The sequence below is a fragment of the Crotalus tigris genome, unplaced genomic scaffold (assembly GCF_016545835.1).
Source record: "Crotalus tigris isolate CLP2741 ecotype Arizona unplaced genomic scaffold, ASM1654583v1 scf7180000024387.2241675, whole genome shotgun sequence".
Lineage (NCBI taxonomy): Eukaryota > Metazoa > Chordata > Lepidosauria > Squamata > Viperidae > Crotalus > Crotalus tigris.
Window position 1 is genome coordinate 1,614,710 of NW_024100557.1, and position 14,547 is coordinate 1,629,256.

Consider the following 14,547-nt stretch of genomic DNA (forward strand, 5'->3'; position numbering starts at 1 on the left):
CCCAGAAACAGAAGGTTGGAAGTTAAACAAAAAATGTCTGCTACAGTTGGATTCACCGATGGCTTCAAGAGGAGGGGGTGAATCACTCTGCCTCTTTTAAGACCCTGCAGAACAACTCTCTTTCAAGGAAAAGCCCCCCACACACACACACCAGAACCCAACCACTTCTAAACTGGATGAGAGTGGGAAGGAAGGGTCTAAGTCACCCCAGTTTCTAAGGCAACATTGGCTGTCAATTCAGTACTAACTCCATCCCAAGAGCTTGCCTGTATTCATGCTGAAAAAAGTTGAAAAATTAGTAGCTTGCAAAGTTTGCAGTTGTGTAGATAATGTTCCCTTAACCTCCTTAGTTCAAAAAGATATATTAATGGGTTTAAAATAGCTGGGGAAATATCGTGTGCATCTTTGATGTACCATTGCCTTTCTTAAAATTTTTGGGACTACATCATACTGTATTTCCCCAAAAGTAAGGCCTACCCCAAAAATAAGCCCTAGCTTGATTTTGGGGGAGGGCCTAATATAAGCCCTACCCCAAAATAAGCCCTAGTTTTGGGGTGAGGCACACATCTAAAAATCAAGCTGGAGTGGGGATTGGAGCTGCCCCACATACCCCGCACCTACTTAACTTGCAGCCAGGCCTCTCCTCACCAGCCCACTTCTCTGGTATCTTCTGCAGCCAGGCCTGCATTTTGCAGTCAGAGGCCTTTGTGGAAGGCCACTGCAGCCAAGAACCAAGCTATGGATTCAATCCATAGCTCAGTTCTGCAAAACCTCTGCAGCTGAGAACAGAATGAAGCTGCTCCTTCGGCCACAGAAGAAATGGACTGGCTGGGTGGGGCTGTCGGTGGCAGAGTGAGTATAAAAGACATCCCCTGAAAATAAGACCTGGTGCCTCGTTTGGAAGCCAAAAAAAAAAAAATTAGATCTGGTCTTATTTTCGGGAAAATTCGGGTAGATGCAATTTTCATTCTGTGAGTCCATTGAGTTAGCTTCTTTTATCAAGGTGAAATAAGTCAGAACGAAAGAAAAGCATTGATCAGCTACAAATTCCTCAAAAACAACCGACCGCATACAATTGGATAATAGTCCTTAATATGGATTATAACAAAAATAACATTCAAGTTAGCATAGAAAAAAGTGATTTTATACTCAAAACTGCCACATTTTTTGTGTTTTGCTTTTCTTCCGTGTATGGGTAGTTACCTTATATGGACTATAAAGATAACTGCTTCTAATGTAAACAGGTTCTATAGGATAAATTTTAATTTTGCTGTCAAGCAAATCTCACAACATCTGAACAGGCAGCTTGCAGCTGGCACTAAATAATTAAAACAATATTCCTAAAGAATACCCAGACATTCCAGACACGCTTTTCAGATCTCTGAGTTTTTGTAATATTTTGAAGGAGACAGTTTATAATTTAACAAATCCTGTCCTACAGAGAACATCAACTCATTCACTCTTATTCTCCCTTATGAAACAAACTTCAGTTTAGCTGACCTTTCACAACTATAAATTGTTTAAAACTAATATTCCAGCAAAAAAATGCTCATTCAGGAGAGTGGATTCAGACTTATTACTGTCTGGTTTGCTTAATAAGTATATGATTTGCTTAATGACCACCATAAAAATTGGGTCTGATTATATAGTGCAGTGGTTTTCAACCTTTTTAATGCCGCGACCCCCAACCAGTCATAAGTCGAGGACTACTCAACTGGTCGTAAATCGAGGACTACTCATCTGGTGCAGCACCATTTGCAGAATGGGATTTTTAGCGGGCTCAGCAGGGCAGAGACAGCCTGGACAATTCCTATTGGCTTTTGAAAGCCAATAGAATAAAAGGGAGTAGCACAACTAAGGAAAAGGGGAAAAAAATGGCGGACTGTGTTGTTTGGCGACCCCCGTGAAATGGTCGTTTGACCCCAAATGGGGTCCCAACCCACAGGTTGAGAACCACTGATATAGTGCCTCAACTTGCAAGTGCAATGACATGACAAAATTTCAATCCAACTGTGATAGTAAATTGAGAGCTACCTGTCTGCTAAAGTACATATGATTAGATTCAGAACAAGCAAGGTATAAACTTCAGAAAATTGCAATCAATCTGCCCGTTCTTTGATTTCATAGGAAAGGAAGTTTTGTTTAGTTTTTCCTATGCCTTGGAAAACAATTTCTGAATAATATTTTTTTTCTCCTGAAATGATACTTTGCTAAAAGATTATTTTGAAAAACATGGGAAAATTCCATTCGTAGAATATTGAAAGGGTGATTTTAAGACCAAAGTAGAAAGCCGAAATCTTTGCCATTTCCGCCAGATAAGCTACTTTAAGAAACCATTCCTGCAATGTAGGCAAAGATTCCTTCTTCCAATATTGTCCTACTAACAGCCTAGCGGCTGTAATCAAATTTAACATCAAACAACCTCCTTTGTATCACAATCTGTAACAATACCTAACAAAAATAATTGCGGAGTAAATTTTACCCTCCTTCTAAAAATTCTCTGGATATTCCACCATATTTGATCCAAAATGCTTTTATCTCTCTGCATGACCACCAAATATGATAATAGGAAGCCTCCTTATAACCACATCTCCAACATTTGGGTTGCACGTCAGGGTACATATAAGACATTTTTTGTGGATCAAGGTGCCATCTATAAAACATTTTATAAAAATTCTCCCTTAAGTTCTGTGCTTGTGTAAATTTGACATTTCTCACCCAAATTTTTTCCCAGGTGTCCAATGAGACTGGCTCACCAAAATTCTGCGCCCATCTTATCATACAATCTTTAATTAGTTCCGTTTCTGAATCCAATTCAACTAAAACCGCATAAATTCTCTTAATGTGGGTTTGTCTTGAATCCTTCACTTGCTTGATAAGATTTTCATCTTCTCTAAGAAAACCCACCTTACAATCCATCTTCCATCTGTCTAATAATTGCCTATATTGGAACCAAGAATAAATAAAGTTTTCTTGCGCTAACTCTTCCCGTGATTTTAATTGCCAGTTTTGTCCATCCCATTTAAGTAACTGTCTGTAAGACACCATATCCATTTTAACCCCTCTTTTTATTGCTTCTATCGCATGCCAAGGTATAGCCCATAATGGTACTTTGAAATCACTTTTATAATATTTTCTCCAAATCCTAAGTAAAGAAATTCTTAAGATATGAGATTTAAAAGCCCAATCCATTTTTTTATTGAATATTAAATAGGCATGCCACCCATAAAGTAAATCCCATCCCTCTAGATAAAGTATCTCAGAATTTGTCAAATTTACCCAATCACTGATTAGTGTTAAAACCACCGCATCATAATATAATTTCAAATTTGGTACCTTAAGTCCACCCCTCTCACGGAAGTCTTGCATAATTTTAAACTTAACCCTTGGCTTTTTCCCTGCCCAGATAAATTTATTAAGACCCTTCTGCCACTCATTTAAATTAATCTCATTTTTCAAAATTGGTAACATTTGAAACAGAAAAAGAAACTTGGGTAAAATATTCATTTTTATCACTGCAATTCTTCCCATGAGGGATAATTGCAACTTTTCCCAGTTCTTCAAGTCCTTCTGTACCCTGACCCACAACCTTTCATAATTATTTTTAAATAATTTTACATTAGAAACAGACAACATCACCCCCAAATATTTTACCTTATTAACAATCTCAAAACCCGTCAGGTTAGTCAAAATCTGCTTCTCCTGACTAGACATATTTTTAGGTAAAATTTTGGTCTTATTTACATTAATCTTAAAACCCGAGACCAAGCCATAATGATGAATCAACTGTAATAAGTTTACTACAGAATAATCAGGTTGCGACAAAGTAACAACCAAGTCATCCGCTTTCTTAAAGCAACAAACGCAAGAGAAGTTTCTTGCTGTTTGGGATAAATGGATAAAATTTATACAATTTAGATTGGGTATACAAAAATATTATATAGTTTTTTCATAAGTTTTATTTTTATATATATTATAGATAATCTTTATATATATATAAATATAAAGTTCTTAATTTAATTTTTATTTTTACTTCTTAAGCCTATATTCTGCTCTGGGACGCTCAGGGGGGGGGGAAGGGAGGGGGGGGTTTTGGGAGGGGTGGGGGTTTTTTTTTTATATATATGTATTGTTTAGTTTTATTTTTTTGTATATGTTGTCTCTTGTTTTGTATTCTTTTTTCTTTTTTGTAAAATTTATAAAACTTTTAATAAAAAAAAAAAAAAAAAAAAAAAAAGACCAAAGTAGAGAACTGTAGTAGTTCATGAAAACTTTTACTTCCTAGGATTGAAACTGGTATAATTAATAACAACAACTGGTTCCATCCTGCGACGATATCTGTAATACCATCAAACATCCACATCTGCCTATCCCAGGTCCTGGGTAAGGACTCGATAGGTAGACAAAATGCCAAATCCAGTCTGAACAGACAAATGGCTGTCCAGTCTCTTCTTAAAAGCTTCCAGTGTTGGAACATTCACAGCTTCTGGAGGCAGGTTGTTCCACTAATTAATTGTTCTAACTGTCAGGAAATTTCTCCTTAGTTCTAGGTTGCTTCTCTCTTTGATTAATTTCCATCCATTGCTTCTTGTCTTGCTTTCAGGTGCTTTGGAGAATAGCTTAACTCCCTCTTCTTTGTGGCAACCCCTGAGATATTAGAACACTGCTATCATATCACCCCTCGTCCTTCTCTTCATTAAATTAGACATACCAATTCCAGCAACCATTCCTTATATGTTTTAGCCTGCAGTCCCCTAATCATCTTTGTTGCTTTTCTCTGTACTCTTTCTAGAATCTCAACGTCTTTTTTACATCATGGTGACCAAAACTGGATGCAGTATTCCAAGTGTGGCCTTACCAAGGCATTGTAAAGTGGTATTAACACTTCACATGATCTTGATTCTATCCCTCTGTTAATGCAGCCTAGCATTGTGTTGGCTTTTTTGGCAGCTGCAGCATACTGCTGACTCATATTTAAGTGTTTGTCAACTAGGACTCTGAAATCCCTCTCACAGTTACTACTATTGAGCAAGGTACCACCTATACTATACCTGTGCATTTGGTTTTTCTTGCCTAAATGTAGAACCTTACTTTTTTCACCATTGAATTTCATTTTGTTAGATAGCGCCCAATGTACAAGTCTGTCAAGATCCTCCTGTATTTTAAGCCTATCTTCTGGAGTGTTGGCTATTTCTGCTTAGTGTCATCTGCAAATCTGATGACTTCCCCATCTATCCCCTCATCCAAATCATTGATGAAGTTGTTGAAGAGCACTGGGTCCAGAACAGAGCCCTGGGGCACCCCACTACCCTCCGTGTAGATGCAGTTCTATTGAGGACCACATGCTGAGTACGGCCGGTCAGCCAGCTACTGATCCATCTGGTGGTGATGCTGTCTAACCCACATTTTTTCTATCTTCTCAAGTAGTAGGTTATGGTCTACTTTATCAAATGCCTTACTGAAGTCCAAGTAAACTATATCCATAGCATTCTTCTGGTCCACTAATTTTGTCACCTGGTCAAAGAATGCAATAAGATTTGTCTAGCATGATCTGTTTTTGACAAACCCATGTTGGCTTTTGGTAATTATTTTGTTTGCCTCTAGGTTTTCGCTGATTCGTTGCTTGATTATCTTTTCCAGAATCTTCCCAGGTATTGAGGACGGCTGATAGGTCTGTAGTTTCCTGGATCCATTTTTTTCCCTTTTTGAAGATGGGAACTACATCAGCTCTTTTTCAGTCCTCTGGTATAATCTGTTTTTTACGGTACTGTTTTTGATAGGTTGGACTGTTTTTTCCCTTTGTATAAAGATGGATACAAAAAATGAGTTAAGTAATTCTGCTTTCTCCCTGTTGCTTGTCACCTTCTTGCCACTTTCTCCCACTAATGGACCAATCATTTCCTTAACTTTTTTCTTGTAAATTGTAGGATTGCAGGTTACCTCTATGCTTTGGCTTGCATAGTGTTGAATTAGATATGTGTGATAATACACTCGTAAATATATTTGCATGCATATTATAATTTAACATTTTAATAAATATTGCTTTATTAATCTATTATTATTGCACTAGAAACTTTCATGGACACCAAAAGGAATAATAAATGGAAAAAGATGGAGCTTTTATATTTTAAAAAAAGCTTTGAGTGGTTTACAGTTTCTGGCTAAGCTTGCTGACTAATTATAGGTGATACTGTGTTTCCCCGAAATAAGACCCGGTCTTTTTTTTTTTTTTTGGCCTCCAAAAGAGGCACTATATCATATTTTCAGGGGATGTCTTGTCTTAGCACCACTACAGCCAGGCTTCAATGCCCCAACACCTGTTACGCCTCTGCTTGACTTCTTCAGCAGCCACTTATGGCCAGAGGTCATTTGGCAGGAAGTTGCACGGTGCTTTGGGCTGTTGCCACTGTTCACAGCAGGAGGCCACGTGGTGCATCAGGCCTTTAGCAATGGCCGAAAGTGCTATGCAGCATCCTGCCGCAAGCAGAGGCACCACCGTGAAGCACCATGCGGCAAAGGCTCAAAGCATCGCGCGGCTTCCTGCTGCAAGCAGTAGCAACATCCCAAAGTGCTGTGCGGCCTTTTCCAAGAAGTGACAGGAATGGCCCAAAGTACCATGTAGCTTCCTGCCGTGAGCGGCAGCATCAGTGTGAAGCACCATGTGGTTTTCTGCTGCGAGTGGCAGTAACCGGCTGAAACGCTGCGCAGCGTCCTGCCACAAGCAGCGGCAACGGGCTGAAACACTGCAGACTCCTCCCACGAATGGCGGCACTGGCGTGAAGCATCATGTGGCCTATTGCCATGAGCAGCGGGAATGGCCCAAAGCACTGTGCGGCCTCCTGCCACGAGCGGCGGCACAGACTTGATGAGCCACGCAGCGCGACAGGTGTCAGAGTGTGGGAGGCTTGGCTGCAGAGATCCTAGGGGTAAGGTAAGCTGGTGTGGGGCAGCTCCACTCCCCCACCCCCACCCTAGCTTGATTTTTAGGCATGTGCCTTGTCCCAAAACTAGGGCTTGTTTTGGGGTGGGGCTTATATTTGACCCACCCACCCCCCAAATCAAGCTGGGGCTTATTTTGGGGGTAGGTCTTACTTTCGGGAAAATACAGTAAGTATTTACAATTCCCTTTTGCCTTTTTAGAACCTTTTTCTAAGAGCAAGAGACTTGCCTTCAACATTTTTTGTAGCCTACCAGTCCAGCTTCTTGAGCTGAGTTTGCACTAAATCAAGGTACTATGGGGGGAGGGGCTTAATACTTCGTGTGTATTGAGCTATCTTATTCAGCAAAATCTTTGCTTTGTACAGCGTATGATACTACTCACAGAAATAAGAAAGGGCAAGAAATCTATCTAGATCAGTGTGAAATTTCAGTCAGTGAATAGTTTGCTTTTCTCATCATATAACATTAATGTTTTATATGAAACAAGTTTTGCAAATTGATACTTCAGTAATGTTATTTTGTGGCTGGCCAGATTTATTTATTTCTTGTTTCATTCAAGATCTCAAGGCAATTTTCATGGTGCTCCTTCATTCTGTTTTCCCCCTACAATAACCCTGTAAGTTGGGCTGGGCTGAGAGACAGTGATTGGTCAAATTCATCCAGTTAGCTTTTTTTCTGTGTATTTTGTGAATGCTAAAATGACTATGTATGAATTTTGTTTGTTTGTTTATTTTTCAGCTCCAGACCCTACTGCTGCTGTGCCTTATATGGCCGCAAAGTGCATAGACTTGCAGAAAGATCATCACAAGACCAAATGGTTTATACCTTGGGGACCTGACCAGTGTAATAAACTCAGAGATTTCGATGAAGCTGTGAACAGACAAATAGAAGCTAATAACATTGTGTTTGCCATTCACATACCCCTTCCCAAGAATGAGATGAGCCCCTGGTTCCAATTTATTCTCTGCATTTTGCACATGGACATTGCTTTCAAGACTAACAACCAAATTAGTAAGTATCTAAAGGCGTTTCTAAGTTAATGAAAGTTAATAGAATAACTGTAAAATAAATGGAATTGGAAATTGGTTAATGTCCAAAATTTCAGTGAAGAATGACTATATTTCTTTAAGCCTAGGAAATCAGGAGCCAAAGTGGTTCAAATGAATACATGTTTATTGCATGCTAAGTCATTCTCTATAAAAATCTGAACTACTAATGGTCAAAATATATTGGCAGTAGATAAGAGCCAATGGAATTCAAGGTGGGCTGGACTTGTGTCTCTTGAGGATGCGAAGGCACTTGAGACTGATGATGTGCTTGACCCCTCCCTTGGGCTCAGCCTGGTTATCTACAGTTTCATTATAATAGTCCATATATAATCTGCCTTTTTAATCTCCTAGAAATGAGAATATGGAGAATTCATTCCTACTATCCGACTATCAGTATATAGTTCAAAGTAACATGGGTATCTGATAATATTAAAATCTTTCTCCAAATGAGATTAATATATGTAAATTTGAAATACATTTTAGTAAGTCATAGTTTAAATCTATTGAATTTGTTTTCATATGTTAAGACTCTATTGCATTGTTCAGATAAAATGAAGATCCAGCCAATATTTAATACTTTCATATTAAATAATGTTATGGACAACAAGTGTTTATAAAGAAAAATGGTGGGTTTTTAGTCATTTAGTGATCATTCTAATAAATACAGGTATTTATGACCTGGACTTACGACCACAATTGAGCACTAACTTTCTGTTGCTAAGCGAGATATTTGTTAAAGTGAATTCTGCCTCATTTTACTACGTTTCTTTCCACAGTTGTTAAGTAAATCACTGCAGTTGTTAAGTTAGTAACACACTTGTTAAGTGACTCTGGCTTCCCCATTGAATTTGCTTGACAGGTGGTCACAAAAGATGATCACATGACCTTAGGACACTGCAACCGTCATAAATATGAATCAGTTGCCAAGCACCTGAATTTTGATCATGTGACCATAGGGATGCTGCAACAGTTGTAAGTGTGAAAAACAGTCATAAGTCACTTTTCAGTGCAATTGTAACTTTTAATGGTCACTAAATACACTGTTGTGGGCCAAGAACTATCTATAAGGCATCTCTGCAGCAGCAATGCCATTGATTCAAATCAATATGTGACAGAAATTGTAAAATATTGACAGTTTAAAAAAATGGTATTTTCTGTATAACATAGAATATAATGAAAACTGTCAAGTCCTTGATGCTCTCTGAGCTTGGTTGTTTGCAGACGTTTTATTACCTGACTCGGTAACATCATCAGCATCAAGGGCCTCACAGTTCAACCTTGAACTATGTATGTATATTCTCTTCAGTTGGAGTAATAAAATGTCATTATCATTCAATAAATCACAGTATCAATTCAAGTGATCCCAAAAACAGACTTTTAATGAATTTTATCCCTTAATATCAGTTTAACATCAGCAAATGGATAAAAGCTAATATTCTGCCCAATTAATTAAATATATAAATATTCCAAGTAGAGTTTATAGTAAATGAAGCCTTTCAAGATTTGGTACCAGTAAAACAATATGCCTAGTGATTTAATTTAAGATTCACATACACACACACACACACACACACACACACACACACACACACACACACCACCTTTGTCTAACCTGCATATTTTTCCAGGAATATATGAAATGTGACAGAACTGCATGTGATAATTTAGGTTAAAATTCAACAGCTACTTTAATTTCAAATTAAGTCAGTTCAACAAGCGCTGAGATTCTAGTGGGATTACTTTTTAAAATTTGCAAGGAATATCTGGGTGCCAGAGAGATTAATTAGGATAATAATTGTTTAAAAATTGATCATTTGCAACTAATGCTGACCAAATTCATCGTTCCTTCCAAATTCATCTGACATAAAAAGTTTTCCTTTCTGGCTGATTTTGTTCTTACAGTCAATTGCCATGAAGGTGAATGTCATTTGAGATCATTCTTGGCTTGCTTTCCTCTCTAATTTGAGCAAATGTAGTTCTGCCTTGTCTTCGCCATTTCTAGATGGCGAATAAAAGTATCAGCTGCCTTGATTCCAGGCCAGAATTTATTCTTAACAGCTTTATTATTTTGTAGGCTCTAATCATCATCCAGTATGCTGCTTTTCCTAAATCGTTATCCCTTACTAATTTGCATTCACATTAGGTAATAGTTGGCAGTGATTAGCTTTAGCTTTTTATCTTAACTACAGAAATTTAACATTGCCTGTACAGGTAGTCCTCAACTTCTGACCACAGTTGTGCCCAAAATTTATGTTCCTAAGTGAGGTATTTGTTAAGGGAGTTTTGTCCCATTTTATGATCTTTCACTTAACACTTGTTAAGCAAATCATTGCAGATGTTAAGTCAGTAACGTTGTTAAGTGGATCCGGCTTCCCGGTTGACTTTGCTTGTCAGAAGGTCACAAAAGGTGATCACATGACCCTGGGACAACCGTCATAAATACGAGTCAGTTGCCGAGCATCTGAATTTTGATCAGGTGACCAAGGAGATGCTGCAAAGGTTGTAAGTGTGAAAAATCGTCACAAGTCACTTTTTTTTTCAGTGCCATTGTAACTTTGAATGGTCACTGAATAAAATGTTTTAAGTCGAGGACAGCATTGGTCAGGAAATGCTTGGATATTATGTAATTTCTATTCTGGAAGATGTACTGTAGTCCTTTACAGGCATTCACCAGCACATCTATAGAGCTATAGTAGAAAAGGGATTTGGACTTAATGTAAAATTTGGATCCTGCATTCTCAACTAGCCCAATTGAAAAAAAAATCCCCACTGCTGGTTGTGCTTGCAAAACTCCCATAGAGATATTCTCTTAGGTCAAGCTTCCCCATCATAGGAGCTCTGTAAGGACATACGTCATTTGGAAGATTTAAGAGGATACCAAGTTGTGACAGGAACAGAAATTGTATTTCTTTGTGAAATTTATATGCTGCTTTATAAGTGGTACACAAGAGACAACTGGCATAACCAATGTAAATAATATAAAATGCAAAAGAACTAAGAAATTACATCAGTCCCTCTTGGCTATGACTCCATCTGCTTTTTCACCAAGAGCTATGAATCAAGGAGGATATCCAAATTGTGCATCTATTCTTGGTTGGAGAATACAACCCATTTAAAATCCAAAGATCATATCATCCCAGAATCAGAAGGCTTCTGAATCTTGCTTCATTTGACCTTGTTTCTCCACTTCTAGATCCTGACAGCTTTCAGGACAGGAGTTGTACCACATGGCCTGGACTGGAAATACAGAACTAGGTTTCATCAGCATATTGATGATACCACATCTTTAATTGGCACTGTACACACTCCACCCTGCCCCCTCCTCCAGCAGTTTCATAAAAATACTAAATAGAATGAAGGGATCGAGTTCTGAAGCACTTCATAATATACATGTACCTACCTTTCCTCCTGCTTCAGTTCTGTTCATCAGCTGACAAATACTAGTATTGTATAGAGCTTTGGTAGAGTAAATCTTAATTCCTAATGCTTCAGTGTTCTTGGCATTGGTAATGTTTTGCCATTGTGTTTCTCCAGGAAGTTTCGTTCAACTACCCAATTTAACCTATAACTATAGAATTCCCTTGTAATTCCCTATGCAAGTTCTAACCAGAGTTGGACTTTAGAATTGTAGTTATTTTAAAAAAAAAACCTCTGTGAAATTCCAAGCGATATTTTTTTCCCCAAAGTCATATCAAGTAAGTGAGCTTCGTAGATGAATGAAGATAGTGCGAGTATCCCTTATAGGTATTAATGCTACGCAACTGTCAGGCACGAAAGGTCCTCATGTGAAGGTTCAATTAAACGGATACATTACTAAAAGTCTATGCATAGGAATCTTCTAAACTAACAATCAGTACTTGGATAGAGTTAGATAAGGGTCAATGGCACTCAAAGGAGGGTTGGACCTAGTTTGTTTGTGGCTATGTAGGGATTCTAGGCTGATTTTCCTTTTCACTCTGCCCCCAGGTTCTGCCATTTCTTCTACAGCCACTGAATGTATATACTCCATAAGATGTTTCCCTCTTTTGTCACACTCCCATCTCATTCAGGTTCAGCTCTGGAAGAGGGGAAAAAAACCTTTGTAAAGCAATAGCAATTCTAAAAGACTAGAAAGTCTTCTGCGTTTTATCAGGTCCAATTAAAGGGCTTAATGGGCCATTTAAGATTTGCTTCATTTATTATAAGAGTCTCCAAAGGAGAATGCGGTCCTGCATGGCTGCTGTAGTTGATCCCACAGACTGCTTTATTTGGGGCAAAAGGAGTGGGGTGATTGCCCTTGCACTTCAAACCTTCTGCCCAACCAGAGAGAAATAATAGGAGTAGCCTCAAGAAGAGCAGCATTGCTGCTAAGAACATTATGTGGGACAATTGACTGGGGTATTCATTTATGAGCTCAGGCTATTCCATCATGGTTTTCTTCAGTTCCATTTACATTTTAGTCAAAGCACCTTAAGCCTGGGTTTGCCATATGGCTAGGTCAGCCATGTAGGACCCAGATTTAGTCCTCTTCACCGAGTATTCACATTACCTTCTTTTCTCTTGACTTCTGTTGCGATGTAGCACATTGTGTGGGAAAGCGTGGAGGTACTTTCCATGGGAAATGGGGAGGGATAAAAGAAAGAGCAGAGAACTGACCAAGAAGGCAAGCACATGAACAAATGGACAGTGGAAGGTGAAGGAGGAAGAGCAGAGCACACTAAGAGTAAGCAAGTGGTCAAAGCCTGAAGGAATTATTGGTCTCAGGTGGATGAATTGTGGCCAGGAAAGAGAGCAGCAGTACAGGTACAGCCAGGGAGGCAAGCCTGGAACGAACAAAGTAATGTGAAAGCACATGGGAATGATGATCACAGTTGCCAGCAAGTGAAGAAGTGTTATGCACAATACAAACAAAATTGGTCAAGAGAGGTAGACTATTACAGCACTTCGTATGTTGTATCTGTAAATTCTTTATAATTCTAACTTAAATATGTTAATGTATGGTCAAGTTGAAAGTTGACAGACTTCCAAAGCAGAATTTTATTTGGATTTGTCATAGATTTTAAGTGGTTCCAATTGTTAGTTTTATATTTCTGTTTTACTTTTGTTACTGTGCTGTGAATTGGCCTGGAATTCGTTTTAAAAAAATATAAAAGGAAATTATGCGTATTTATGTAAACACGCCAGTCATGTATATAGGCTAATTTTGACCATTTGACTATGATAACCAAAGTTAAATGAGCTTTTTTTTAGACGTACCATCTACTGGCATGCTTTTAGGAAATAAATATTAAATACAATACTTTTCTCTAATAAGATTGAAATTTTTGACCCGGGATTGTTATATTAGGAATATGCGAGTTCACTTTTTTTTTACATAATTCAGTAGTCTTCTAATTTTAGTAAGATTCAAGAGGAGCCATAGGATTCATACAGATTTTGTTATCTATAAGGCTGTACAACATTCTTTGCATTCCTGTATCTGCCTTTTCTCCCCAATCATTTACTAACTTGGCTTTCAGTACATTCTCTCATTTTTTTTTTCCTATTCTTAGGCATGCAATCAGAAACCTAGTCCTAAAATATCTGCCATAATTTTTTGCTTCCAATTGTTTCCTGGTGGGCAGAGTTATTTTGGCATTTGACATTAAGATTTGGAGAGGGTGTATATAGGAACATATAACATTCCTGGGGGATACAATGGAATAAAAATGGGTTCACTGACTCACTTACGTGACTCAGTCCACTTGCTTCCTTTGGCCAGTACCCCTGGGCTGATTTGAGTCACAAAATGAACATGATGGGAAACTACAGTTACCAATCTACCTAAATTTAATTTGTTTATTTTGCATGGTGCTGAAATTCAGCAATGATGTGAGTAATAATGTTGAGTCCTTATAAAATCATCCTCTAATGAGCAGACTTTTTTGAAGGTGACCTAAAATCCAAATCTTGATAAGATTTCTTCAAAAATATCATTGTGTGCCTGTGTGCGTGTGTGTGTGTATGTTCCAGATAATACAAATTCTAAAATACATCTTACAAACTGTTTGTGACCTTGAAGAGTGCTGTGTTTTTCTTTCCCCTGGATATTATTTATTATGCAGGCTTATGGAAATTAGGTCTTTCTTCTGGCTAAATATTGTATTTCACTTAACTACTGCTATGAATAAAACTAGCGTAATATTTAAATGAATCAATTATCTTTGTGCAAGCATTAGATTGACACAAAGAAAGATTGTTCAGCAGAATTTTTTTTGCTCCTTTTTAAGTATTAAGCAGAAGAATGAGCAACTTCTTGAAATGAAGCCAGATAATTGTGAGAGCTTGTTCTGGCAAGGTCAGAAGCAAATTGCTTAAGACCCAGGTAGTTTGTTACAGTACTGTAATAAGACATAAATAGAAATTGTTCCTACTGCTCCAAAGTGGCAAGCTATACCTCATGGGCAGGAGAAACAGGCACTAAAATTGAACCTTGATTTTATTATAAATAAACATTGTGTTTTACATTTGGCAATCATTAAAATTCCTTCCTTCCTTCCTTCCTTCGCCCAACTCATTCTCTGACTCCAAGCAACTTACA

At 38.0% G+C, this 14,547-nt stretch overlaps 1 protein-coding gene across 2 annotated transcripts in view; it reads left to right on the top strand.

Annotated features, from left to right (window-relative positions):
* Nucleotides 1–14,547, top strand: part of WLS (Wnt ligand secretion mediator) — a 46,471-nt gene that overhangs the window by 11,393 nt on the left and 20,531 nt on the right. For both annotated transcript variants that reach the window (XM_039329095.1, XM_039329094.1), the window contains exon 2: nt 7,678–7,950. In XM_039329095.1, the coding sequence (XP_039185029.1) occupies nt 7,678–7,950 (273 nt within the window). The remainder of the gene's footprint in view (nt 1–7,677; nt 7,951–14,547) is intronic.